Raw genomic sequence first — 27,804 nt, 5'->3', positions numbered from 1 at the left:
TAACGACAATGCATAAACGACGTATATTTCAACATCAACGCTACCGCATGTAAAAACTTACAAGGTATGGGTGTTATTAGAATACTTTTGTCTCTCTTCTCTCTCGTTTTTAAGGCACTAGACTCCGTGGGAATTCTGTGGGATGCTCGGCTTCGGTTATCAGAATTTATCTACGGAAAGCATGGAGTTACAGTCCGTGTGCCGACAAAGAGTATTTTAAAATTACCAGCGTGTGTTATTGCCGAATACATAAAGAAACGAAAGTTAACATGCGTCGAAGTTATTGAGGCTTTCAGAGACAGAATTCTCGAAGTCAACCCGATTCTCAACGCTGTTGTTGGAGACAGATTCGACGACGCTTTAGAAGAAGCCCAGCACATCGATCAAGTTCTGGATTCGAGCGATATAAACTTAAATCAAGAAAAATCTGTTTTATTGAGTAAGCCTTTACTAGGAGTTCCCATTACTGTGAAAGAATCAATCGCTTGTGAGGGATTCACTAACTCGGCTGGACTTGTCGATCGGAAAGATAAGATTGCCTCTGAGGATGCAGCCGTTGTTAAAAACCTTCGTGATGCCGGCGCCATTCCTATCGCCGTCACGAACTGTAGCGAATTGTGCATGTGGTGGGAGACAACAAACAACGTATATGGACGGACAAACAACCCTTATGAAACATCCAAGATAGCTGGTGGAAGTTCAGGTGGCGAGGGCGCGATTATTTCTGCTGCAGGTTCGGTTTGTGGCATTGGATCGGATGTAGGTAAGTAACCATGAATATTCTAAACTTGGACAATGGTTTGTGTTTATCCTCTGAAAGTTATTCAATACAATAGTTATTAAACTGACTAATAGTTTTATATCCGGGATATAGCGGCGAGTTAAACTCCATTTACACGCGCTAAAAAATCGGCACGTCGCGCCAAATTTATGGCACTGTGCTGACGATTTTAAGGCATCGCACTTCCTCACTTCCAATTTTCGACGTGTAAACGTATCGGTCTCAAATGCTGAAATGGGGTTTTTAAGTTAGGTAATTTCACTATGATGTCCTACCTACATGAATTAACTACCCTTATGCATTAACTACAACTCGCCCATATTTGTTTACATTTTTTGTCTATTTTCAATGTTTTAATAAAAAAAAGCGGCTTCCTGCACTGTATATTCAGCTGTATATTGACTGCTGGAAGAGGCTTGCATTGAGAGTGCCGGGTCCAGACCGGGGGGGGGGGGGGGGGGGGGTGTCATCGTACCTTGTAACATCACCTACACGGGACTGTTAGTAACTACGATTTTCAGCCCAACGCAGCGTTGCATTGGTGGAACAATGTGGCAACCATTCGAAACAATGTCGCAATAATGTTGTAATTCCGTGTTACGCGTCATTGCGAATCGTCCAGTTCACAAATGTCCAGTGCTGGCCACAAGATCCCTACTTTCCTTTTTCATCCTTAGTTCCACACTTCTCAGAGGTGTGGAAGTGTGGAAAAGTCCGACAAAGTAAGGATATTGTCTCACTTTCCCCCTGTCATGAACCCTTTGTCATTCTGTACTTAGTTCCACACTTCTCAGAGGTGTGGAAGTGTGGAAAAGTCCGACACAGTAAGGATATTGTCGCACTTTTCCCACAGGCACTAACCCCTTGTAATTCTCTACTTAGTTCCACACTTCTCAGAGGTGTGGAAGTGTGGAAAAGTCTGACAAAGTAAGGATAATGTCACACTTTTCCCCAGTCATGAACCCTTTGTCATTCTTTACTTAGCTCCACACTTCTCAGAGGTGTGGAAGTGTGGAAAAGTCCGACAAAGTAAGGATAATGTCACACTTTTCCCCAGTCTTGAACCCCTTGTCATTCTTTACTTAGTTCCACACTTCTCAGAGGTGTGGAAGTGTGGAAAAGTCTGACAAAGTAAGGATAATGTCACACTTTTCCCCAGTCATGAACCCCTTGTCATTCTTTACTTAGTTCCACACTTCTCAGAGGTGTGGAAGTGTGGAAAAGTCCGACAGAGTAAGGATAATGTCACACTTTTCCCCAGTCATGAACCCTTTGTCATTCTTTACTTAGTTCCACACTTCTCAGAGGTGTGGAAGTGTGGAAAAGTCTGACAAAGTCAGGATAATGTCACACTTTTCCCCTGGTCATACGAAACCACTGTCATTCTTTACTTAGTTCTTCACTTCTCAGAGGTGTGGAAGTGTGGAAAAGTCCGACAGAGTAAGGATAATGTCACACTTTTCCCCAGTCATGAACCCTTTGTCATTCTTTACTTAGTTCCACACTTCTCAGAGGTCTGGAAGTGTGGAAAAGTCTGACAAAGTCAGGATATTGTCGCACTTTTCCCTCTGTTAAGAACCCCTTGTCACTTCTCAGAGGTGTGGAAGTGTGGAAAAGTCTGACAAAGTCAGGATAATGTCACACTTTTCCCCTGGTCATACGAAACCACTGTCATTCTTTACTTAGTTCTTCACTTCTCAGAGGTGTGGAAGTGTGGAAAAGTCTGACAAAGTCAGGATAATGTCACACTTTTCCCCTGGTCATACGAAACCACTGTCATTCTTTACTTAGTTCTTCACTTCTCAGAGGTGTGGAAGTGTGGAAAAGTCCGACAGAGTAAGGATAATGTCACACTTTTCCCCAGTCATGAACCCTTTGTCATTCTTTACTTAGTTCCACACTTCTCAGAGGTCTGGAAGTGTGGAAAAGTCTGACAAAGTCAGGATATTGTCGCACTTTTCCCTCTGTTAAGAACCCCTTGTCACTTCTCAGAGGTGTGGAAGTGTGGAAAAGTCTGACAAAGTCAGGATAATGTCACACTTTTCCCCTGGTCATACGAAACCACTGTCATTCTTTACTTAGTTCTTCACTTCTCAGAGGTGTGGAAGTGTGGAAAAGTCTGACAAAGTCAGGATAATGTCACACTTTTCCCCTGGTCATACGAAACCACTGTCATTCTTTACTTAGTTCTTCACTTCTCAGAGGTGTGGAAGTGTGGAAAAGTCTGACAAAGTAAGGATAATGTCACACTTTTACCCAGTCATGAACCCTTTGTCATTCTTTACTTAGTTCTACACTTCTCAGAGGTCTGGAAGTATGAAATAGTCTGACAAAGTCAGGATATTGTCGCACTTTCCCCCCAGTCACGAATCCCTTGACATTCTTTCCTTAGTTACACTCCTATGTATGAAATGAGAATAAAGCGCAGTGGGAGTATTTGTTGGTTTTATTCCTGCAACTCGTTTTACATCTTTTTAAATGCTATTTTAAGTTTAGACAACAATTCTATGACTAGAAGATATTAGCCTTGTTTCACTGCCATCTGTTTGAATACCGGACCATAAAACAAGCCTACATTTTCTCTGTCACGAAGTCCCCCTCAGTCCTTTATCTTCGTTTATTTATTTATTTATTTATTTTTCAACGGAAACCTCAACAACGTCATCTCATCTGTGGATTTTTATGTTTGAAATTTTTCATCTTAATGTGCCATATATGAGATGTCTTATTCTGGGTTTTTCTCCTTCCTATAGATCTATTCGGCTGACTCAATGTCGTACCCAACTCAAACCCTTTGGGTATAAAACGTTTTGTTTTAGGAATTTCCATATCATTTAAATGTGAATGCCACATTATAACGCAAATACAATACACAAAGAATCTTAACCCCGGGAGCCTTCAATAGGCAGTAAAGAATGCAGAGTATGTGCGTTCTATCTTCCTCGCTTTAAGATCAACTTGATAAAGTTTATAAATGCTCAAATCAATTGTTATTGTTCTATTCCTTCATCAGGTTCATGACCTAAATTGGTCTAAAAATACACAGCATTCTGTATAAAGTAATAATTGTGACTCATCGGCCTAGAGTAGCTACCTGCAGATCTCTCTGTGGAAAGGGGGGATCACTGTTTAGGTGCGTGTTATAGGGTCGGCAATATTTATGTTATCTCTACGGCACGTGACAATACTAAAATATTTGCATGGTCCACCCTCCTCTTCGTCTTTAAAAAGTCACCCTTAGGTGAATTCTTTTTCGAGGTTTCTTGGCCTCGAGCCGCTCGCCTCCGAGCGTGGTGTTGCTTCTTTTTCATAATTTATGTCCAGCATTTACATAACCTTAGAGAAGAGGAAAAACTGCGAAACAGTGGATATATGGCGTGATCTAACAATTATCAAATGTGAACCCGTACTGATAAGGAAGAAAGCTTGGTTGGTGATCGGATTTCTTAACTTTAAGTTTCTTTCAACAGCTGGCATTGAAACAATAGTTATATCTGCTATTCAAAATAAAAATAGTTCTTAAGGAAAAATGTAAAAAACCATACAGAAATAAAACCAAGTGCTCATAAAGCGCACTGAGCTTCTCGTGACTCAGGGAAAGTGCGACATTAAACTCAACTTGTCAGACTATTCTACACTTCCACACCTCTGAGAAGTGTGGAACTAAGTAAAGAATGACAAAGGGTTCATGACTGGGGGAAAGTGAGACATTATCCTTACTTTGTCGGACTTTTCCACACTTCCACACCTCTGGGAAGTGTAGAACTAAGTAAAGAATGACAAAAGGTTCATGACAGGGGGAAAAGTGCGACAATATCCTTACTTTGTCGGACTTTTCCACACTTCCACACCTCTGGGAAGTGTAGAACTAAGTAAAAAATGACAAAGGGTTCATGACTGGGGGAAAGTGAGACAATATCCTTACTTTGTCGGACTTTTCCACACTTCCACACCTCTGGGAAGTGTAGAACTAAGTAAAGAATGACAAAGGGTTCATGACTGGGGGAAAGTGAGACAATATCCTTACTTTGTCGGACTTTTTTACACTTCCACACCTCTGAGAAGTGTGGAACTAAGTAAGGGGTGAAGAAACTCTGGATTTCATGGCCAGGGCTGGACATGGCTGCCAGTTTAACATCACCTTTTATATGAAGAGACCCACGGGAGTAAAGGTGATGCCTATTACACGGAAAGATTCGTAACGACGGTTTCTTAGTGCAACATAGCATAACAACACTGTTGCGACATTGTTTTGAATGGTCGCAACATTGTCGGCAACGCAACAGACAACAACGCTTGAAATCGTCGTTGTGAATCGTCGTGTAACATCACCTTAAAGGTAATGTTACACGGAACGATTCGCAACGACGATTTTAGCGCAACATATCGTTGCAACATTGTTCCCACCTTGTTTCGAATAGTTGCAACACTACCAATATTGCAACGCTGTGTTGCGCTTAAACTCGTCGTTCCGAATCCTCTTGTTTAACATCACCAGTATCACCTTAACGCAGTCTTTCTGTTGTGTTCATATAAAAAGCATTTTCACTCACGTGGCCAACAGCTATGCAATCTTATTGGGCCAAAAACAGGTTACATGAGAAAAAGGTTCAGCTCTAAGTTCTTACTCCAACAGGAATGGTTTGGGACACCAACATGATCGCCATTTCATCGTTTTAACCGCGGCAGGATTAGCTCAGTCGGTAGAGCGACTCCCAGGGTTCGATTCCCAGGGTCTGACCAATACTCAGGGTCTTAAAATAACTGAGAAATGAAGGTATTGCCCCGGGGGTATTGCCTTTGCCCTGCAAGGCGGCTAGGCCGTCGTGTGATTTGGATGACTACGTAAAATGGCAGTCCGTCCCGTCTCCAGAAGGAGAAGCAGAAACTGAATCGGTGTCCTCAATCAGTAGTTTTGTTCCAAATACGTTGTGACACTCATTCAAATAAAGTGTATTTTTTGGGGTCTTCAATATGTCGTGTGAAAACGCTCTATATTCACTCTAAAACTGGCCAAAGCTCAAGTGGACATGAAGTTCTTGCATATCTAGTCATTTTTTTATGTTTAGCGGGGCGGTTTTCTTTACGTCTGAGAAACGAGCGCAGAAATTCTATACCGATTGCGCGTCACTACCCAGATCTGGGTAGAGCCGGTTCTTATGGGTGGAAATTTGCTTCATCCAATCAGAAGCACTACCCAGATCTGCGTAGTGACGCGTCATCAGCATGGAATTTCTCCGCTCGTTTTTCAGACGTCATTTCGCGGAGAAACCGGTGACGTCACGAAATGTTGGCTGTTTTATCGCGCTGAACTTGGGTGCGGTCCTCAAGAATTCAACTCCAGAGAAATTCACCAACAGTTGAGTCGAAATAATTGAGTTTGAAATCATCTAGTAGTCACGTCGCTATCAATAGGCTGATTTAGCAACAGAACGGGAACGTCAGTTGACGACGGCGCGCGCAAATCAAAACAACTGGCTTGACCAATGGCAGAGCGACAAATTGGACACTAGAAGTCGAGTTTAGCCGTTTTCGCGCGCTTTCCCATCGTCAAATGACGTTCGCGTTCTGTTGCTAAATCAGCCTAATATTACTCTGGAGAACGCATACAACAATAAGGAATAAAAATTATCAAAGAATGTAGATTTGAACCCATATGTATCGTTATTTTAGACAGTGTTACGAAATTGCTTCTTGCCTTTTCTTACAGGTGGTAGTGTCCGCATGCCGGCATTTTTCAATGGAATATTTGGACATAAACCCAGTCCTTCTTTAGTTCCTAATCAGGGCCACTTTCCTCAAGGCTCAAGCGAGGCCTTTGATGAGTATCTGATCATGGGTCCTCTCTGCAGGTACGCTGATGATCTAATCCCGATGCTGAAGGCCATGGCAGGCCCAACAGCTTATGAGCTTAAATTGGACGAGGAGGTAGATCTATCCGCTATTAAAGTTTACACCATAAGCGATGGAGAGTATCCTTTTTTAACTTCACCTGTGGACACCGACCTGCTGATGGCCCAGGAACAGGTTTGTTCCTTTTTGCAGGAACGATTTGGGGCGACAGTTGAAGACGCTCATATGACGCTTTTCCGATACTCACCCCTTATATGGTCAGCTATGATCCTCTCGGCAGAGAGTAACAAAATCACATCACAGTTTTTGCAGAGGGAAAGCGGCTCAGTGTCTATGAACCCGTTTGTTGAGATTTTCAAGTATCTTCTGGGATATTCGAAGTATCATTACGTCACACTTGCAGTGGCTGGCATCGAGCACCTCAGAAATCCTTTACCCCACTGTCTGCCTGATGTATCCTCGAGATTTGTGCAGATGGGCTTGAAACTGCGAGAGAAAATTCAAGCTCTCCTTGGAAGTAATGGCATTTTGCTTTTTCCCTCGCACCCCAATACAGCTCTTTCACATAACAGGCCGTTTCTAGCGCCGTTGAACTTTAGTTACACTTCGATCTTCAACGTACTCCACCTTCCCGTCACGCAGTGCCCTATGGGTCTTGATAAAAATGGTCTTCCGCTGGGCATTCAGATTGCTGCCGCAAGAAATAATGACCGGCTATCAATCGCAGTCGCTAAGCAACTTGAACATCAGTTTGGTGGATGGAGAGACTGGTACCCTGGGAAAACTTCAGAAGACAAGAAAAATGACTGAAATTCTTGAAGTTTACATAGCAGGCCTTCTACCCTGCGAGCAGAGGTTTTTCTCTTGCATATGGCTTTTAGCGTTAACAAAGTCGTTCGCGTAGCTTGTCAGTCGCGTAGTTGGTTTATTTTATGCGACTGACAAGTCACGCAAACGACTTCGTTAATGCTAAAAGCCATGCAAGAGAGAAACCTTTGCTCGTAGGGTACAGCTAGGCCTTCAAAGTCTTTCAAGCTTAGTCGATAAAATGGCAGACGACCACACACCTGGCTGTATATGGCTAGTACGCACTAACTTCACCAGCTTTTTGAGCTTTTAAGCTTTTTAGCTCACCCCAACAACGTATAATTTATTACAAGTGATAGAGTGATCAAACCAATAATTTGTAGGCCCGGGCCTACGAGTCTGTGGGATGGCTACGCCCCTGTTTTTAGAGTATATCCATAACTTGTTGCTTGTTGTCGCTGTTTTGATCTGACATCTTCGCGAGTTTCATATTTTTGACTTTACTCTTTTTATTATTGGTGAAATTCCATCTTTTAACCTTTTCTCTTTTTAAATTGTACCTTTTGATTGTTTAAGTCTGTTGTAGTAGCTACACAAAACGCAAAGCCTGCACTTTGAAGAGCGTTTCAGTCGAAAAAGTTCTGTTTTAGGTAAAGAATAAAGATGTAGTTTGAAATTTATTCGACATGGAATGGACTTTGGCGAAGCGATTCCCCTACAATATTCAGATTTTTGTTACGGATTTCTCAAAACCTGCCCCATCCTCTTTTGAGCAGACACGTTAATAAATTATTATGATGTGGAAATAGTCCAAGAATTTATAAATTAATATATTTTTTAATATTCTTATTACACATTGTAAATATAGTACAATGTATTTCTAATTACGTCTTGGAATTCTAATTCCCGGCACAGGGTGTATACTGAGTTATGTCATTTTTAGATCTTGCTTTTATTGTTTCATGCAGAATTTAAATTAAACCGGCAGATTGGTGTAAAGCTCTGTTTTCTTGATTTGAGTTAACGTTCACTTTCTCCCTTCGGAATTATGGCTAGTTTTTGCAGGGCAAAAATTTTAATTTATTGATCATTCAACCGATTGTTTGGCTCGAAATCAGTGTTACAGGCAAATTTAAGTAACAAAATCAGTGTTCTTTCTGCAACGATGGATAGCGTATAAATTATACGCTACAATTGTCACATTCAGCAGGGACCTGGGGCCCACAGGAAGTGACCCAGGACTCTTTTCACAGGACTACAAGCCTACAAAGCCTGGCGCATAACCTACTGAGCTCAGTTACCCAAGATGGCGTCCTCTTGTTGGTTTCCCGGGCCTAGTTGTTGTTATTAAATTGTTTGAGTTTTTTTATAGTGTCAGACAATGAATTATGCTTTCTTAAAGTTTCCTGATGTAAATAGGTGGCAAATAGGTTTGCCATTTACTCATTGTTGCTACGGTTATTGAGGTTATTTACCAAATTTAAAGTAAAAAGTAGAAGCACAATTTCTTCACTTTTTGCTTTAACGAGCATAATTTACAAAAACTAGCATACTAAGCAGCATAATTTTAGAAATGACTAGCACTGGTAGTAGCATATTATTCTACTTTTGCGAGCACATTCTATCCTAATCAATAGTTCCCTAATTATATTTGACGCTAAACATCGTCAGGCACTTACCTTCATGGCCTTGAAATCACAGCCGATTTCATGTAATAAGCAAAGTGAAAATCTGTATCCGTTTGCCGAAAAAAGGCTCAAAAGCAATACCTTTTACAAGCGGCACATACCTATATATATCTTATATAGTACCCCTAGAGGGAGAAAGGAAGCTATCCCATCCTTTTTATTTCCGTATTTCGTATGCTTTTGCCATGCAGTATACATGGTAGCACCTTGATTCAAACCGCAACTGGTCTGTTCCAGTCGCGTTGAGCTTGTTAGAAGAAGGTTCACATAATTACATAAATTGCGAATTCATGTTATGCTGCGCGCAAGATACCTTTTTGGTCACTTATTTCTGTTTTTAAAACGTAATGCAGCTTTCCAGTAAAGACTGAAACAAACTGAAGACTCCCACACCGCAAGGATTCTATTCACGATATTTTCGGCATGTCTTGTGTCTGGAAACTGATCCTCCCCGGAAAAAATATTGAAAAAACTTCAAGATTATCCAGTATTACCTAGGTCGGCGGGTGTGAAAAAAGACTATATATTGGCATCTTCCCGATTTGCGGTGATGTTTTTCCGTCACATCCTGGGCAGATCATGGGAAAGTCTATGCGGTATTATAAATGTGGAAAAGAAAACTGAGCTTAGTGGAAATTGAGATACAAGCTTTTACAGATTTTCTACCTTTTTTTCCTTGCCGGTTTTTGATTCTGCCTGTTTCATCTGTCCCCAGTTAGAGCCTGTCCGACCACCCCTTACCCTTTTTTTTATTAAAAAAAAACCCTTTTCAAGTCCTGTCATTTTAGTCTGAAGTTAGCTGTATATTTCAAACGTTTCAGCGGATTAACAGTGCTCCGGGACAGGGTGGGAAAAAGAATCACATAATCATGGTCTCAGAACGCATGCCGCACTATCATCCCACCCGAATTTTCCAGGAGTACGGACCCCTTGTTTGACTGCCTTTACAACCACTTGACAGGCAGTGTTGGAAAGCAGCACATTGCAAAAGGATGGAGCAAAGCGGGAATATCCGAACTTGTTCCAGGAGCGGATCTAGGATCAATACTGACCGACTTTCTGAACGAGCGACAAAGGCGCAAGGTTGTAAGGGGGTTCGGGGACATGCTCCCCCAAGAAATTTCCTGGGTCTCTGAGTATTCTGACAGGATATTGGCAAATTCCAATTTCCTCGGATAAAGCCTTGCAAATCGGCTGATTATTTCATCTCTCGATTTCAACTTGGAAAGTTTTTTTATATATTAAAAATATATTTATTATGAAAACTCTGATAATTTCGGTAAAACGACGGAAACCGGAGTGGATCAGCGCCTGTGTTCAAGGGAAAGCGCTTAGAACAGCGATGTATAAGCTCTATATAAATTCCATTAAGGCAACCTTCAGGGGCACCCAACGACGATATAGTTCAAAACCACTTAACATAGCATTGTTGAAAGTATTTTAGTATTTAAAGGGTAGATATAGGCATATTTTTATCCCCTAAAAACTTTTCATCTGTTCGGATTTCCTAGCTGAAAGTCTAGAGATCCGAAAATTATAGGGATCAAAACTTACCTTCTCGAAAATTTCAGCCAGGAAAAGGCTCCCGAAAATTCTAGGTGGCCTTTTTTAGGGTAAAAATCTGTTAAAAATGGGTAATTATACCATTTTGAAGATGTTCGAAAATCCTAGGAGAGGCAAGCAAGCAAGAAATATTACAAGAAATGTTCCGAAGATTCTAGATCTCAAATCGTCTTCCGAACAGATATTTTCCGAAAATTGCCGTTGGGTGCCCCTGAACCTTAACGCCTGCAGATCCAGTTGAAAACACTGAGGCGATCCGTTTATCTAAAAGCTAATTGGCAGCGTTAAATGATACCTTGGTTTGTACTTTCCGGTGTACTTTTAACTGAGATGTTCTAGTTGATGACATTGTTGAACACTTCAGCCAGTTGCCTGCTGTGTTTCTTTTCCGTTATGGTTGAATAAAGGAAGTCTAAAAAACGAGCACCAGCTGTGTACTCGATTCGCGAAATTTTTAAAATTACCTCGAAAAAAGGCGATTCGTCAAAATCGCGAAATTTAAATATTTCTATTCCAAATTCGCAAAATTAAAGTCGCGCGAAAATAAGTGATGATAAGGTGTTGTGTGGACTTCTTTGTTTTGTCACTCGTGAAGGTTGCAGGCAGAGGAGAGAAAATCCACGAATTATTTTGCCCATTTGGGGAGCAATTTTTTAGAACTTCCGCTCTTGCTGATCGCTGATCGGCCCTTTTCCAAAACGTAAAAAAAATCTTATGCTTTTGTATTCTGTATAGCAGAGTCCTCTTGCCTGAGACGAGCTTAGATATTGTTTCTCCGGGCATCGGAGGTGCAAGTAGTGTTTTCAAGGCGCCCGAAATGTGAAACGAAGCGTTGAAGAGTTCCTGATTCCTTGATGAGCCACTTTGTTGCTATGACGTCATTTGGTTTTCCACGTGACCCAACAGCGACCCGGCAAAAAATAAAGTCGCTAGCTGTAGGTCGGTAGTACTGAAGAAGGCGATAGTATACCAACAATTGTTCGCAAAGTTTCAAGACTTGCAGAACGTCATGGACGGCGGAAAGAAAGTTTGGGTCCCTGACAACGAACATGGCTTTCGTTTGGGAGAAATTGTCGATCTTGGATCGGACACGATCACTGTTGAAGTCGATGGTTCAAAGGGAAAGGTCTGATTGACAGATATGAGCTTAATTTCGTTAGCTAAAGACTTTTTTCCCGTTTATAAAAATGTAGATAGATAAGCTTAAATTTTCTTTTGCAATCTTATTGTAGGTCGTCACGGCTTCCTATGATCGAGTTTTCCCGTCAGAAAAGGATAATTCGCGAGATTTTGAAGATAATTGTAAGTTGCCAAAGAACGCTAGGTTGCTTGCACACGCGGGTGAAGCTTGTATTAAGCTCAATTCCGCTAAAAAAGTTAAGCGTGGCATTAAATTCCAAATAATTTTTCTGGCTTTAGTTTGAATGCCAGTACTTATTTTGATCTGATATTTCGATATTTTGTTATTGTTTTTGGGTATTGGAACCTGGCAGATGTTTTGGCATTGCTTGAAGCTACGAGATAATCGAGTTTGTCTTTAGCAGACGATTGTGTAACTTAATGAAAAACTTAATTTTTGTTGTACTAGCGTTTAACACCGCATTTTTTTTTCCCATTGCGAAGTTGCTACATGTATGTTCGAAATTGAGTGGTTTCATTACATGTGGAGGGATCAGAATGTTGCAGATTTAGAAAATTAATAATTAAATTGATTGGTTGCACCTCTGATTGAGGTGTGAGATTTTGAATGGGTTATGCATACTTTTTTTTTCAAAACGAGGGCCTATTTTCAACCGAACTGTAATATTCCTAACAACGGTTATTATAAATTTAACAGATAAATGATCGTGCCGTTTCCCTTTGGCTTACACCTCAAAAGATTGAGCCTCAGTTAATTTTTGTTGTTGTAGAATTGAGTGAATAAGTGAAGAACAAAGAATTTGATTATGTACTTATTGACTAAGTGGGAGGTTTGAACAGGAAATTAGTTGGCTTGTGGATTCAAACATTTTTAAGGAGTCTTGGGAAGTTGAAATCCTGGGTTGAGAATAGTGAGCAATGAGAACTCTGATGTGCCAGACGTAATGAAAGGGAACCTGAAGTTTGGTTTTTCGCTTTCAGATGGAACGCTTCCATCTAACCCAACTTTTGTTTTTACGCCTGTATACCTGCCAAGCGTTATGCCTAAGGAGTGATTGTCACGCCTCTGGATTGAAAACTTCGATCTCATGCCTACTTACGCCTGTGTTCCAATTTCTTATCCTGTTAAAAATGTTTGAGCTGTTACAGCATTGACTGTCGTATTTTGAAACATATATTAATATTATTATTTAAAGAAACTGGAACTAATGAGAAAAGAAAAGTCCATGTGAATGATTGACTTTCCTAAATTCTCTTATTTTAGTAGGGTTAGGTCATCTTCCTTCGTGTTCTCGCGCTCGTGTTAGCCAGAACCCTTCACAGCATCTTCAGAATGTCCTTGGAAGTCTTCGGAACGTCTTCAGTTATTAACAGGCCACTACAAAAAATCCTGAAAGTCTCAGATAAAAATGTCATGCCTATAAATAAAAAAAGGTTGACAGGTATACTCCTGTAGCATGAGTTATCAAGTCAGACTATTGAGAGAGAGAAACAATGAACTTCTAGTTGTTGTTTTGAAGTTCGGGAAAACATCAACGTTCTCTCTGCTAAAGCTCACAATTCAACCCTTTTTGGCTTTTAAGGATTTTTTTGATTCAGCTTAGCTGGTCCTCCAGCAGTGTGTTTGTTGCCTGAGTCACGCCTTGCCAAATTTTCTCGCCATGTATAGAATCATCGGATCATTATACGTTTCTGGAAAACTGCCCCCCTACCCCTACCCCAAGCCAACTTTAAGACTTTCTTCTCACTTAGGGCAAAATGTTGGCTTAAGGGAGGGGTAGGTGGATGGTTTCCTAGAAACATACATGTATAATGATCCAATTCATCTTAGACAATCAAAGCAGTGTACATAGTACAATATCTAGCAACAGTGAACAGAGTTTAACAGGTTCTGCTTCTCTTTTTGCTGTGTTGGTCCATTCATGAAAAGGTACGACTTTACTCTTTACTTACTTTACTTACGTACTCTTTATAATCTGCAGGTTCATTGATGTTTCTAAATGAAGCAACTTTATTACACAACTTGAAAATCAGATACCAAAAGGATAAAATATATGTAAGTTTGAATTTGAATGTTTAAGTGACATTTCTGGATGGTTTCTTCTAAAAAAAAGAGAGAGAAAAGGACAAGAAACAGTTACATTTATTACATATCTACATAATGGGGTTGTTCATAACTGAAGGAATTCTCTTCTCATGCAGACCTCTTTCTTTTTCTGTTAACAAAAAAATATTGCTTATGGCTAGCTGCTATTTAACCTGTGCCACAGAACTAAACCTCTGGTTAAGTCCGTGTGAGCCAGTGCCTTAATCCTTGTTCTGGGCTCCCACCTGTTTACCTGGATTTGATTACGCACCTTGATTGGCCTGTCAAAGCCTGGTTTTCACTAGCGCTTAAGCATAAGCACATGTGTAAGCAACTGAAAACTAGGTTGATATAAACATGAGCATAATCACAAGAAAAATGGACAAGTTCGTTCTTCTTGTGCTTGCGCTTATGCTTTATGTCGTAGCTTTGACTAGTGAAAACGGGATTGGCATAAGCACAAGCATAAGCACAAGGCCGTAGACTGGTCAATCATAGGCCACTTTAATCCGGACCTCATATGAACATATCAAAAGCAATATGGTGGATGAATGGTCCGCCTCTTGTTTTCCATCAGGTTATGGAGAGCTGGTATTGAGAATTGAGTCAAATATGTCATTTTGCGCGTGCTGTGTCCTTATGCTTATGCTTATGCGCTAGTGAAAACCAGGCTTAAGAAAACCATTGTCAATTTGTTAGTCAGGCTGAAGGGAAATTCAAAATGCACTTCTGGTACATATAATTCATTAAGTTCTTGCCCCATTCTTCTTGCAAGCACTGGCAGCTCTCCACCACCAAAATTTTCCACAAACTCGCACCTTTAGCTCGCATGCTACAGTGATTTTGTTACCTCTGTGTCCTGCATCCCTGACACATAAAAATCCTTAAAGACGCAAAATAATTCATGGCATGCATCCCATAGGATGCAAAGATCAATCAATCGAGCCATGTGTTTTTGTAGAAATATCTTGTTCGTGTAATTTGTGTAGCGGCTACATGCATTTAATGGTTGTTGTTTAACGATGCAAATTTATTTTAGCCTTTGTTGCTTTAAAATAGAAGGACTATATTTTAACAGTATACCGTGGTAAAGGGTTTTGGGTCTGTCTTCATATTATTTAACTGTCTGGTTACATAAAGGCCCAAGCATTTTCAGTTTCGGATTCGTGGTTTTGACTGAGACTCATTGGTTCTAGACTGGGACTCATAATTTTTCACAAAATGAGTCCTAGGACTCACCACTTAACTATTTGTAACAAAATCACTGAGGCTATAAGTACCTCGGCACTTCATTGTTTCTGGGTCCCACTGTAATGCGCAGTTTTATTTCTGTAATGTTCAGACTTATGTTGCCAACATTTTGCTTGCGGTCAACCCGTATCATGAGGTCAAAGATCTTTACTCCAAGGAGAGAATCAGACAGTATCATGGGAAGTCTTTGGGTGTGTTGCCTCCACATGTGTTTGCTATTGGTAAGAACTATGTGAAACTCTTCTAGAAAATTAAGTGTGATTTTGGTGAGATTCTGATAGATGTGTGTATTGATGTATTTGATTTATACTGAATCAAGATGTCTTGGATTTCAGCTGACAAAGCATACAGAGATATGAGGGCTTACAAACAGAGTCAGTCTGTGATTGTCAGTGGTGTGTATTTTTTTTTTTTTAATTTTTGTACATTCTAGGTTTGTTGTTTAATAGTGTTACTGAAACTGTCACCTATAACCACCCCCCCCCCCCCCCCCCCCACCCAGGTCCATCTACCTGTAAATGAAAGAATACATTTGATTAATAATATAAGCCCCCAAAATATTAGCGTCATAGCTCTTGGTCTTATTAAAATGGATCTGATTTATTATGATGTTTTGAAGTGTCATCAAAAACCAGTAAATGCCACACGATAAGCACTTCTATCTATAGTTTATTTCGAAGAGCTTTTTCTATTCTGGTCATAAGGCTCCTTGGATATTGGCGCCTCTGTTTATAAGCACTCCAGCACTCCTAAAACCTCTTATGACGATGTGTAAGCCTAAGGTTTATTAGTGTTTATGTTTTATTACGTGTCTCAACATTCAAAAAAACAAAACAAAACACAAAAACTTAGGGCCATCTAGCCCCCTTACTGAAAGATGGTAAGCTGGAATTAAAGGGAGCCCAGTGCTCTGAACCTGTGAAATTCAAGGTTCCCAGCATGTGATTTCTATGTAAACACTAATATTCCCTAGTTGCCCAAGAGAAAACTTAATGCACCACCTGGTGCTGCTATAACAGAACCCTTGAACAGGTGATATTTAGTGGGATTCTTGCTCTATTGTTTATTATCAAAGTTATTTTTTGCTGGTTTGGGCTCCCCTCATTTGGTGGGAATGGGAGTCAACCCATTTTGTTGTTTGTTTTCAGGTGAAAGTGGTGCTGGAAAAACAGAGTCAACAAAGTATATTCTAAGGTATGTGGATGTGAAATTTTGACACTACTTTTAATCTGGATTAATTTTTTTTTCTGACAGACGTAATCTTTGTTTTGTCGCAGACATTTGACAGAATCATGGGGATCAGGTGACCAAGGCCGCATTGAGCAGAGAATACTTGAAGGTGAGGTTAAAAATGCACGGAATGTTTTAATACCACTACTATACCGTACACTGTGGCTACAACTGCAATGTATACCTCAGATATAGGTGAGGTAAATAAGTAACTGGGCACACGAGCTATAGGCCCAAATGGCCAGACTTTATACTGGTTTCCGTAGCATGAAGCATGTCTAGGAGTATTGCTACTCCCCCCTGGACAAGATGCTAGTCCATTACAGGGTTACCCCCCAGGCAGTATGTCACTGGTACCCATTTATACACCTGGGTGAAGAGAGACATAGTGGAGTAAAGTTCTTTGCCTTTAAAACTCGACTGGTGAGGCTTGAACCTCGGACCTCCAGATCCAGAGTTTTTAAGGTCAGAAATAAAACCTTAAAAAGCAAATTCAGTTTAATAAGAATCCCGGATTAAAATTTAACTCCAGGTTAGTGCTAATCGTCCTTTGAACGACTGTGCCTAGATCTTTACATTCATCTGCAGCCTATAGTGCTGATTTGTGGGCAGTTATGCTATAGCTTATACCATACAGTTATTTCTACCTCTACTGATGTTAATTTGTAATTATAGCTCGTAATAACTAAGAAAGAAAAATGCTTTACACAGGCTACAAAAATGAAGATCACAAAAAATGCCAAAAAGTTTCAAAATCATCACCTAGAAACATGAATAATACATTAAAAATTTTGAAATAATTAAATTAAGGTATGTAGAATGAATTGTTAATTCTACTGTCTAAATACAGTGTTTTAAATATAGTTTATTGCCAGGTGAGCTTTTTATACAAGAAAAATGCAATTTAATGGGTATTGAATGATTGAAAAAAAAAATTAAAAACAATGGAATGATTGGATTCTTCATACTTTAGTACTATTGCAAGGCACGTATAGAGAAGTAATATTAATGCTGTGCATGCATTTTCACAGGAAGATTTGCATATGTTAGTACAAAATTAATGTAGTTGTTCCCATCAGTGAGACAGTCGATCTGTTGAATAAAACCTCTCTGAATAGTGGATCTCTCTGAATACAATTTTCATAAATTTGCACCATCTTTTTTTGTTATCTGTTTATTTGTGGTAGCCTGCATTGCAACTGGCCTACTCATTGCCATTAATTTTGTATAGACTGTCTTCAAATTAGTGCACCAAAGCTTGTCCTGATATCCAGCAGAATAGCAAGGATATATGTGAGCGTTTTCTGATAGGTTGGGTTACGTGCCTTATGATTGGCCTGATTGTTACATGTGCATGATGGTTGGGTGAAGTGAGATGTCAAAATTCACAGCATGAAAGGAGATGGCGAGGAAAGTTTATGGTAAACAAAGAAATTGCAGTTCGAACTTGAAAGAAAAAATGTGCTTGTAAATTTGCTGACTGGTTTTCCAGCGTGACTCTTCCAATCACTGCAGATGCACTGCCGAGTATTCCGCAATCTAGTGGACTGTGAGTTCAGCTAGCATCAGAACAAATCAGGAAGTCATGAAATTCACAGAAAAAAAAAAACTACACACATGTAGTGCAGCTATTCAGGTCCAGGCATTTTGGAGAAAACCAGAGAAACTAACCAGCTTCATGAACTCAAAGCGGTGAAAGTAAGATTTGCTCATTCAAAGTTTAGAATATAGTCCATGCACAGGATAAGCAACAAAACCCTCTTTTGTTCAAGCTGGCTCTAAGGTCACTTTTTACATTTATATCACAGGCTCATTCTCTCTTGTCGCGAGCTATGAGTGGCCTGACGGAGGGACACTTTATTTCAAATTTGACTAATCATGAACTACAAAAGAAACTAGCCAATCAAAAACGTCCTTGTGACTCTGCGGGATTCGAACTGATGTTTTGCACTAATTTGCAGCAACCCTATACAGAAGGTTTAGAGTGTCTGTGATAATGCAGACTATTGATGTGGTTGCCTTTACAAGATGATCTTGCTGTGAGTAAGATACCGTTGTGGGCAGGCATTGGGATTTAAAGTGTCCCAGCCCAGTCTGCCCTTTCAGTAGATTTAATAAAGCTCTTCCCCAAGTTACACTTGGTACATTTGAGAGCAAGATTTCTGCCAGTTATGGCAAGTGTTGATCTTGATGATCTAATGAAAATTAACATTATAGGGATTGTAAACAATCTTTACATAGATAAAAGGCATCAGTCTCTGCAAGGTATACGTATGTAAGTGGCCCTGTGGGATAATTGTTAGATGTAAAAAATGATGATTCATTGTAGAGGATCTCTACAGTACATGTCTGTATATTGTTTTGTTATTCTTTGTAGCAAATCCTTTACTTGAGTCATTTGGAAATGCTAGAACTGTACGTAACATCAACAGCAGTCGGTTTGGCAAATATGTTGAAGTCCATTTTAATGAAAAGGTGAGTAAAGCAAGAAAACAACAATAAAATATTATATGATAGGAACAGATTGATTTGGTTGAGGTTTAAGCGAAGGAAAAAATCTTTTTTTTGCAAGGATCTTATTTAAACAATTCAACATTGAAATACTGTAGTTAGTATGACGTTTTACATATGTCTTGATTTTCTCTTCTGAGTATTGAAAAGGGAATTGTACATGTATCTCACACTGGCTCACTGGCTAACATGATACATGTATTAGAGGAGATAAATTTATTAACCCTTCGACCTCTAAATTTTAAGGGAAATTTTTGACAAAACGATTTATGATCAGCCAAATAATGATCCTGTTCTTTTCCGTCCTTAAATAATGGGTCACATTCTCTGTCTAAAAGAGCGGCATCTTTAAATCGCCAAGCAAACTTGGCCAGAAAGACACTTATGGCTTGAAAACACAATTTACACGTACTTGCATTTTATTGTCAACCAAATTAGTAGGGGGTCCCTTACGGGGCTCTGTACTACTAAAGGGCCTTTCTGACATTTTGCCAACTTAAAGAGGGGAATTGTAAAAGGATTTCTGTTCCTCACTTTTATCACAGCGTTGCTGAGTGCTGTTGTTCAAGCTGCCTGTAGGAAACAGCAAACACCCCAACTGGAGGGGAAGGGAGAGGGGTGTGAATTTTTTTGTGCTCTGAAGTTACCCTATTTGAGGAGAGTGTCTCAACAATTTTGTTTCTGATTGTACTTATAGTTACCCTACCCTGGTTATTAGAGCTTTTTCTTTCACTTCTTGCCACTGATAAGTGAGAAGACCTCTGGCATCCAGGGTATGCAGTATAGTCATCCTTACTGTACTTCAAAATAAGAACCACACAATCTTTAAAATTCCATGCCTTAACATTTTTCAACCAGGTGACTGTTGTTGGTGGGTTTATCTCGCATTATCTTCTGGAGAAATCTCGTATCTGCAAACAGAGTCATGGAGAAAGGAACTACCATGTATTTTACAGGCTCTGCTCAGGTGCTCCTCAACAGCTAAAATCAAAACTAGGGATCACAAAGGCTGAGGATTTTCTGGTAAGCTTACATCACAGACTGTTTGCTGAAGTGACAGTGTTTACAAGTTTGCTATTTAGTAAGACCATCTTTTATCAACTCATATGGGACTTATTTTTGCCAAAGACACGTTTTGAAGCTAGTCAAGCTGTTTTCTGGTCACTGTCCGGCTATTAAGAGCTAAAACGTGCCAAAAAGTCATGTGGTGTGCCCGTAGATGGTCCGGCATGCACAGGAAGAAAAACTTTTGAAATCAGTCTTGACATTTTCGTTTTGCTTTCCCTCATCCTTCTTTATTAAAAAAATAAATAATGCTAATTTTATTGTCTGGTTTTTTCTCTTTTGCTGGTATCATTAATTTAATACCCTTCATTTTGGTGAGAAAAGCTTTTGGGGAAGCTTTTAAGATTGTACGATTAGATAGTAGGTAGTCCAACAAGATTTTTCTCGAAACTTTTTGGTTCAAAATCACATGATTTTTGCCTTTTACTCCAGCCTCCTTGACTAAGTCATGTGCATTTTGATATGGTTTGAAAGATCTTTTGCTGCTCCACAAGTTAAGCAACAAAGTTGTCCTTGTCCATTAAAACAGTACTGATGATGTTGCAAGTGATACAAGGGGAAATGAGTGAAGTTGTTTTGGGGTTGCAGTGTGTGTGACAATTTGTTTTTCTTCTGTAGTACCTAAATCGAGGAACCATTAAAGACAAAAATCTTGATGATGCATCAGACTATCGCCGAATGGAGGAATCCATGAACAAAGTTGGTTTCTCGGAAGAAGAAAAAGCTAACATTTTCAAAGTTGTTGCCGCTGTGCTTCATATAGGAAACATTGCTTTTGAAGAAAGTCAAGATAAAGATGGTAACATTAACCTGCATCTATCAAAAACATATTGTCTAACTAGAAAAGCACATGAAATGCACTGAATGCAGTCTCTGCCTGATTACAGGGCTGAGCTCTAACAGAGCCCAGTGGCCACTGGCACCCAACTTTTTCTCTTGGGCAACTAGAAAATCTTACTTTTTTGACACAAATCATATGCTGGACACCCAGTGGACACCCTAGATTTTACATTTTCAGTGCACGGGGCTCTACATTAAATTTTTCTTGAGCACAGCCTTAAAATTAATTCCAAGCACATTGTAGTGCTTTTATTGGAGTATTTTTTAAAAACCAAGTAGATTTAGATCTCTAATAACATGGAACATGATCCATATGCAAAACATTGTCCCTTTTTGGTGTTGCATCTTTTGGGCCTCAGATCATGACATTATAAACCAAATGCAGTGAAGTATGTTGTTGAAAAAAAAAAAATAGTGGCTTTCGTTTTCTGAGCTGTGCAACTGTAAATGTATCTGAAAAGCAAATGAGAATATAAATTCAACAACTTAATTGTAGCTACTGTATTTGTTATTACAACTGCATGCCCTTATTAGTTTTTATAAATAAGTAAAATTACATTGCTTGTTGGCTCATGTAAACACGTATGTTGTGATGCTATTTCTGTGCAGCTGGCTGTTTTGTTGGAGCAATTGACCAAGAATAATGTGCAAAGAAAGCAACAATATTGTTAGGTGTGGTTCACACGCCATGGTAAAAAGCATTTCCCATGTTAATGAAGCCATGGTAAATTTTAACGTGAGTTTCTTTGATGTAAACATGGATATTTCCTTATTTGTCTCGTGAAAGTCCGGTCACACACACCACGTCAGTTTCCTGCAGTAAAAGGGTTATTTACCACAGTAAAAAGGTTCCGTGTAACTGCACTTACTGGCAAAGCTGCAAGTCAAGCTGAGGATAAGGGAGAAACCTCATTCCCCTGATTTAGTTCAAGGCTTGTTCTGGTAGCATCTCCTTTTTTCTTCACTGGACTTTGATGAAACTGCCAGCTGCACAGAATAGTCGGTACCTGTCACATGAAAGATTAAGGTATATCAGTCAGGTTCATTACTTGTACTGTCAGCTAATGCTATTTAATAATTCTTGTATTTTAAGGTGGTTCAGCTATGTCATCAAAGAGCACCAATTCACTGCATACTGCCGCTCAGTTACTGGATGTGTCTCCAGAAGAGCTGAAGATGTCGTTAACGACAAGAATGATGTCAGCTGGAGGGTCTGACATGAGGTCTGAGCAACAACAGCGTCATCAAATATTGTGCTGTATCATTCCAGTGGCTTTAGTAATGGCTTTATTATTGCTGACCACTAAACATAATTGAATAAACTGATCTAACCACTAATCAAGGCAAAAATCTTCATTTATTCATGTAACTTACGCTAATCAGTATCACTATGAAGCATTACATTATTATCATAATTAGCTGTTTAAATTTAAAGGTAAAGGTGATGATGAGGTAATTTATAACAGGTTGGTAAAGAGTGTGCAACATTTTTTTGTGCAATATTAATGCTAACAGTAGTTAGTTAATACATTCTGTGAACAAAAATTTAATAAGTGAGGTAATTCTTTAACATTGCTTCAAATTAAACTCTTAATCTCATTCATTTTTCTCCTTAAAATATCGGTACATCATCAAAAATGAAGTCAGAATTAAGATTGTAATAACCCAAAATGAATTCGTTGTTTGTGCAACGTTTCATATTTTCTTTTCTAAAAATATGTGTTGATGGGAGATGAGATATTGTGGTTAAAAGAGTAACGAGATAAACCATTGAAAACTCACAAATGGTTCCTGCAATTGAGCTTGTTATAATAACAGAGTTTCTAGACATCACAGTATCTAAAACATCTTTGATCTTGCCAGAACGGTTAATATTACCACGACAGTTGTAGACATGTCAGTAGACGTAGTCTGGTTAGTCCCATAGTAACAGTAGTGTTAAATACTTCAATGAGCGCATTTTAATGTGATTGCTTGAAGGTGACAAGTGAGGGTTTCTCTTCTGTTGTCTTTTCACAGGGTGCCACTGAAGCCAGAACAGGCCAGCGCTGCAAGAGATGCGTTGGGCAAAGCGCTTTACACCAAACTGTTCGATCATATTGTCGCGCAGGTCAATCAGTGCTTCCCATTTGAAAGTTCTTCCACTTACATTGGCGTGCTGGATATTGCTGGCTTTGGTGAGTCTACGGCAAAGGAGTGTCAAACTTGTGCCAAGTTGGGGGAAGGGGGGAAGGGGAGGGGAGCTCCAGACCTCCCACCTCCCACCTGATCCCTTACATTGCATTTCCGGCTCCTTCCCCTTTTTTCATGGCCTCCTCCCTTTAACCCTTTTTCGATTTCAAAATATTAAGCTTTTTTGCATAATTTCTCCCGCTTCCCACCCTTTCAGTACCTTTCCCTCCCACTCTTTCCTCTCCCATTTGCCTTACCCCTCCCTCCCTATTCTTCCAGAATCCAACACCCCTAACGTCCCCCACAAACTAAATTGCCTGAGAAAACCTTGAGGAATATACATGTACATACTGTTCAGTAAAGAAAACGAAAGTATTCAACTCAAGGTGACTGTTTTGGCTCCTGCAAGGTTGTAGCAGCTCATAGTGACATGACCAAGGGTCTCACTGGCTAATTATTATTCCGAAGAATTGACTTTCCTCTTTACAGTACTCGTTGTTATGGCTTCTATATTTTTGAGGGAGCAAAGTTGTCATCGCGGGTAACAATTCATTCCCGTTTCTGCTTTACTCTTGAATTGCATGTGTCTCATTACATATTTTTATTTTTTTTGTTTTTTGACAGAATATTATGAATTCAACAGTTTTGAACAGTTTTGCATCAATTACTGCAATGAAAAGCTTCAACAGTTATTTAATGACAGGATTCTTAAACAAGTAAGTACATGGAGCGCTTTGACCTCACCTCGATATTTGTGGAAGATCCTTTAATAGGCAGCTGCTACTAGCCACTGTTAATCGTGTCCCCTCAACCCCACCCTTCCCTGGAGCGACCTTATGGCACTGAGGGACGGGGTTAGCCAGTGTTTTGTTTTGTCCCGTTTATTGGCTACTGAGCCACCATTTTTAATTAATATCATGGCTTTGTTTTGCTAGGGACTAAACCGTTTGCTATGGTGGGAAACTTCTCATACTCAATGTTCCTCGCTCAGTGCCACATTTTGTGAACTCCCCTCTTGATACTTTTTTGGTGGTCATCCAACTGCCAGAAGGTCAGCTCTGACGGTTTAGTACCAAGCATTAGAGAGCTTTAGATTTGAAGACGAGAACGACTACGACTACGAGTACGAAATCTGACTTATTCTTAAAAAATAGACACCCCGGAAGGCTTCATTGCACTTTTTTTCATTAGAAAAGATAGTACTGTTATCTATATTGAAGGAGGTTAAGTAGCCTCTCTATCGCAAAATTAAAAAACTTTTACAATTTGATATAAACTCGTTTCCGCCATTACGACATGTTTGCTAAATAAAACCTCGTACTAGAGTGACGACGGCTACCACGTTTTCCCGCCAAAATGACGCTGGTTCACGCGCGAGCACCACTTAGGATTGAGGAAATCTCTTCCTCGTAGTCGTAGCCTGTGTACAGACGTCCCCTCCTCCCTCAGGAAAAAATGGGGAGAGGGCTCCCGATTTTTTCCTGAGGGAGGAGGGGACGTCTGTACACAGGCTACGTAGTCGTACTCGTCTTAGAATCTAAAGGTCTCTAATATTAACAAACTGTAATCTCTAAAGATCAAATGAAAATTATTTTTGCACAAATATTAGGAACAAGAGTTGTACGACAGAGAAGGTCTGGGAGTGAAGACTGTGACGTACATGGATAATCAAGATTGTATAGGTAAGCATCTACCAAGTGCGTCTTTTTGTCATGAGAAGAATGAGGGAAAAGAAATCAATCAGTTTCGATATTTTGTATGATCTTGAATTTATTTTTTTGTGAACCAAACCAAAGCAAACAGAAGGCCGAAGAATGAAAGGTCCGTGTGAAACGTCAAGCAACTGCTTTGCCGAACTTAATTCATGTATTATAAATGAATTAAACTAAGAAGAAAACATTTTAAAAGTTGATTCAACCGGTTTTTATCTCTATTCTTTGTTTTCGACAAAATGTTCTCAATTCGACTGAGTTAAATTCGATATCTGAATTTAAGTCGTGCTACAGTCGAGCCAACTTAGTGTGGCAGTAGCACGATATTGGAAACTAACAACTGGGTTAATAAAATCAATTTACCATGGTCATTCAAAACTGAGCCCAAAAGCTGACGTTACAAGCGCTATACCTTCATCCGAGTCTATCAAGGGAATGTTTGGTACATTTTCTTGATTCACTCGGACGAAAGTCTATCGCATGTAACGCCAGCTTTTTGGTCTCGGATTTGACGATGGTAAATTGACTTTTTCAACTCGAACTGGAAAAAAGCCCATCTAATTCGTTTAGCCACTGATAAACGTCATATTCACGTCGCCTCTACAAAACGTAAAATTAGGCATTTGCGCGTCGTTGTCGTGCAGTGATGGTAAAGAAATGTACAAAAAAGGGTGATGCACGTGCAGAGTTGTTGTTTCTCAGTCCAAAATAAACTCGAAAACCAATTTCTTTTTTACCGTTCTCATTGACGTCGCCGTCGTCGTTGATTTAGCGCCCTATAACTGCTCAGAAGCAGCCGTTTTTGACTCGTCACGAAACAACGCTCCTCAGGAGCGTTGTGCTACGAAACAAAAACAGTTGCGTGTGAGACTAGCGGTGGTCGGGTTCCATGGGTTTGTCGGTAGCAGTAAAAGCACAAGGGGAGCGGAGGGAAATGTTAAAAAAAACGAAGAACCTTTCAGAAAAAAACAGAACGGGAAGGCAGCAATTACTGGATGATACGTCTTGTACATGTTTTCAATATCAATATATTGGATATTTTAGATCTGATTGAGGCTAAAAAGACAGGAATTATCGACATTTTGGACGAGGAGAGCAAACTTCCTAAACCAACAGCAGAGCATTTCACACGAGAGCTTCATCAGAAACACAAGAATCACTTCAGGCTGGCGGTAGGTGAAATTCTGTTGCTAGTGATATCAACATGTTTTGTCTTTTTTGGTATTCATTTTTTTTATTTGAACATTTTGTGTATCTTCTATTCTACCCAGTTTACTCTTTCACTTCCAGAAGTGGCTTAAAGTCAACATTTAACAGTTCCAAATTTCTTTTGTTAAATTGCCAAAAAACAGATAGTACCATATGAAAGTAATGCTGAAAAGGTTTCAATTGAATGGTAACACCGCAGGGTCTACAGAATCAGAAGTTAGAACTACTTGCCAAATAACTTGTGTCTTGTGAAAGTACTTCTGAAGAGAATTCATTTAAATAGTAACACCATAAGATTTCATCCACAGACTCGGAAGTTAGAACTACATACTAAATAAATAGTACAATGTGAAACTACTGCTCAAGAGAATTCATTTGAATAGTAACACCACAAGATTTCATCCACAGACACGGAAGTTACAATTACGTACTTATTAAATAGTACCATGTGCAAGTACTGCTTAAGATGTTTCATTTGAATGGTCACACTGTAGGATTTCGCCCTAGCACGAAACATTAATAGAAAAATTAGCGTCCTTTTTTTTCCCAAACACGATGCTATAATCGAGTGACTGAGCATATCTGCACGAGTCCACTTATCATACGTCATATATCAGTCTTATTGACCAGCTGAACTTGTTTCTTTATGTTAAGATTCCCAGGAAGTCTCATCTAATGTACCACAAGAAAATGAGGGATGATGAAGGATTTCTTATCAGACATTTCGCTGGAGCTGTTTGTTATAACACGGTAAGTAAACCTTGATGGAACTCTTCGAGTAAACTTCAACTTACAGATGACTTTCATGTCTTCAGATGACTGGCTTTTTCTCAGTTTTAAACAACTTTCCATGTATCAGCTAAGATGTTACGAAACTTATAACACAACGACGGCGACGGTAGCGAAAACTTTACCGATAAGTGAACTTGCGTTTTTACGAACTTCATCTTGATAATTCATACTCACCCAACAACTAGTCAAGAACACCTGTTGACAATTTGTCAGAGTCAAAGCCAGTGAAGACGTCAGGGAGCTTAAGCAACGGCAACGAGAACGACAAAAAAGGAATATGTTTAGATTGGCAAAAAAAAACAACAACAACAACAGCTTTGCACGTACATCATTCTTTTTTGTACATTTCCTTGCCCTCATTGCACAACTACGACGTAAAACTTACTGGAACACATGACAACGATTTTCTTTTTCTTTTTGTGAACTTAGGTGCGGTCCTTTATAATTCAACTCCTGAAGAAAATCGCAAACATTTGACGAATGAAAAGAGTTGCAACAACAGCGATGAACTTTGAAGCAGCGCTATTTCACTTTTTTGGTGACGTTTTCGCTGCCGTTGGCGTCGTCTTTGCTTAAGCTCTCTATTAGAGACCTTTAGACTCGAGGACGATATTTTTTCCCGTATTCTCATTCTCAAAAAATAGACACCCCTGAAAGCTTCATAAAACTTTTAAGACGGAATCCACCAGGACATTGAGCAGTTTTGATTTTCAGTGGACAAAAATCTTATACCAGAATAATTGCTGCGGAGCGACCGAAGGGAGCGAGCAGCAACATAATCGAGATTTAAAGGAAATATATAAGGGGCGACGAATTCTCGAATTCATCACTTTTTACCACAATGCATTGCATTTAACCACACTTTTTACCACAATGCATTGCATTTAACCAGAGTGCATTGCGCCACGAATAACTCAAATAAAAACACGGGGAAGTAGTGCATCGTTCGCTGCTCAGTTCTACAGCACGGTTAGAGGTCTTACCAAATTTTAAGACACGGTTAACTTGGGGAGTGGATTTCAGTTCAAGAGCCGTTGACTCGTCCAGGTGTTAAACCTGACGAGAAGATGAGCATTTGCTCTTCGACTCCGCAACACGGAGGAT

At 39.6% G+C, this 27,804-nt stretch overlaps 2 protein-coding genes across 4 annotated transcripts in view; both read left to right on the top strand.

The window, feature by feature from the left end:
* LOC140940131 (fatty-acid amide hydrolase 2-A-like) lies at window positions 1-7,512 on the top strand. Its single transcript, XM_073389028.1, has 2 exons — window positions 1-763; window positions 6,492-7,512. The coding sequence occupies exons 1-2, from the start codon at window positions 67-69 to the stop codon at window positions 7,442-7,444; spliced, it is 1,650 nt and encodes a 549-aa protein (XP_073245129.1). The 5' UTR covers window positions 1-66; the 3' UTR covers window positions 7,445-7,512.
* A 4,083-nt stretch (window positions 7,513-11,595) lies between these two features.
* LOC140922366 (unconventional myosin-VI-like) overlaps window positions 11,596-27,804 on the top strand; it is a 34,142-nt gene continuing 17,933 nt past the window's right edge. The window contains exons 1-16 of one of the 3 annotated variants that reach the window (XM_073372358.1): window positions 11,596-11,818; window positions 11,925-11,994; window positions 13,815-13,888; window positions 15,261-15,390; window positions 15,505-15,564; window positions 16,318-16,363; window positions 16,447-16,508; window positions 18,777-18,874; window positions 19,769-19,933; window positions 20,594-20,774; window positions 21,909-22,038; window positions 22,835-22,992; window positions 23,612-23,703; window positions 24,597-24,669; window positions 25,744-25,871; window positions 26,563-26,658. In XM_073372358.1, the coding sequence (XP_073228459.1) occupies window positions 11,702-11,818; window positions 11,925-11,994; window positions 13,815-13,888; window positions 15,261-15,390; window positions 15,505-15,564; window positions 16,318-16,363; window positions 16,447-16,508; window positions 18,777-18,874; window positions 19,769-19,933; window positions 20,594-20,774; window positions 21,909-22,038; window positions 22,835-22,992; window positions 23,612-23,703; window positions 24,597-24,669; window positions 25,744-25,871; window positions 26,563-26,658 (1,680 nt within the window). In that variant the 5' untranslated portion in view covers window positions 11,596-11,701. Of the gene's footprint in view, window positions 11,819-11,924; window positions 11,995-13,814; window positions 13,889-15,260; window positions 15,391-15,504; window positions 15,565-16,317; window positions 16,364-16,446; window positions 16,509-18,776; window positions 18,875-19,768; window positions 19,934-20,593; window positions 20,775-21,908; window positions 22,039-22,834; window positions 22,993-23,611; window positions 23,704-24,596; window positions 24,670-25,743; window positions 25,872-26,562; window positions 26,659-27,804 lie in introns of those variants that run through there. The other 2 variants (XM_073372364.1, XM_073372371.1) reach the window with 2 other exon arrangements.

This window comes from Porites lutea, chromosome 1 (assembly GCF_958299795.1).
Source record: "Porites lutea chromosome 1, jaPorLute2.1, whole genome shotgun sequence".
In the NCBI taxonomy this organism is placed as follows: Eukaryota; Metazoa; Cnidaria; class Anthozoa; order Scleractinia; family Poritidae; genus Porites; species Porites lutea.
The sequence above is the reverse complement of the archived record's forward strand: the minus strand, read 5'-3'. Positions and strand labels throughout refer to the sequence as shown.

Excerpts from the sequence above, each read along its gene's own strand:
- LOC140940131 (XM_073389028.1), top strand. The coding sequence starts at position 67 with ATGGGTGTTATTAGAATACTTTTGTCTCTCTTCTCTCTCGTTTTTAAG. Across the intron at positions 764-6,491 it reads TGGCATTGGATCGGATGTAG|GTGGTAGTGTCCGCATGCCG; the intron begins GTAAGTAACCAT and ends CTTTTCTTACAG.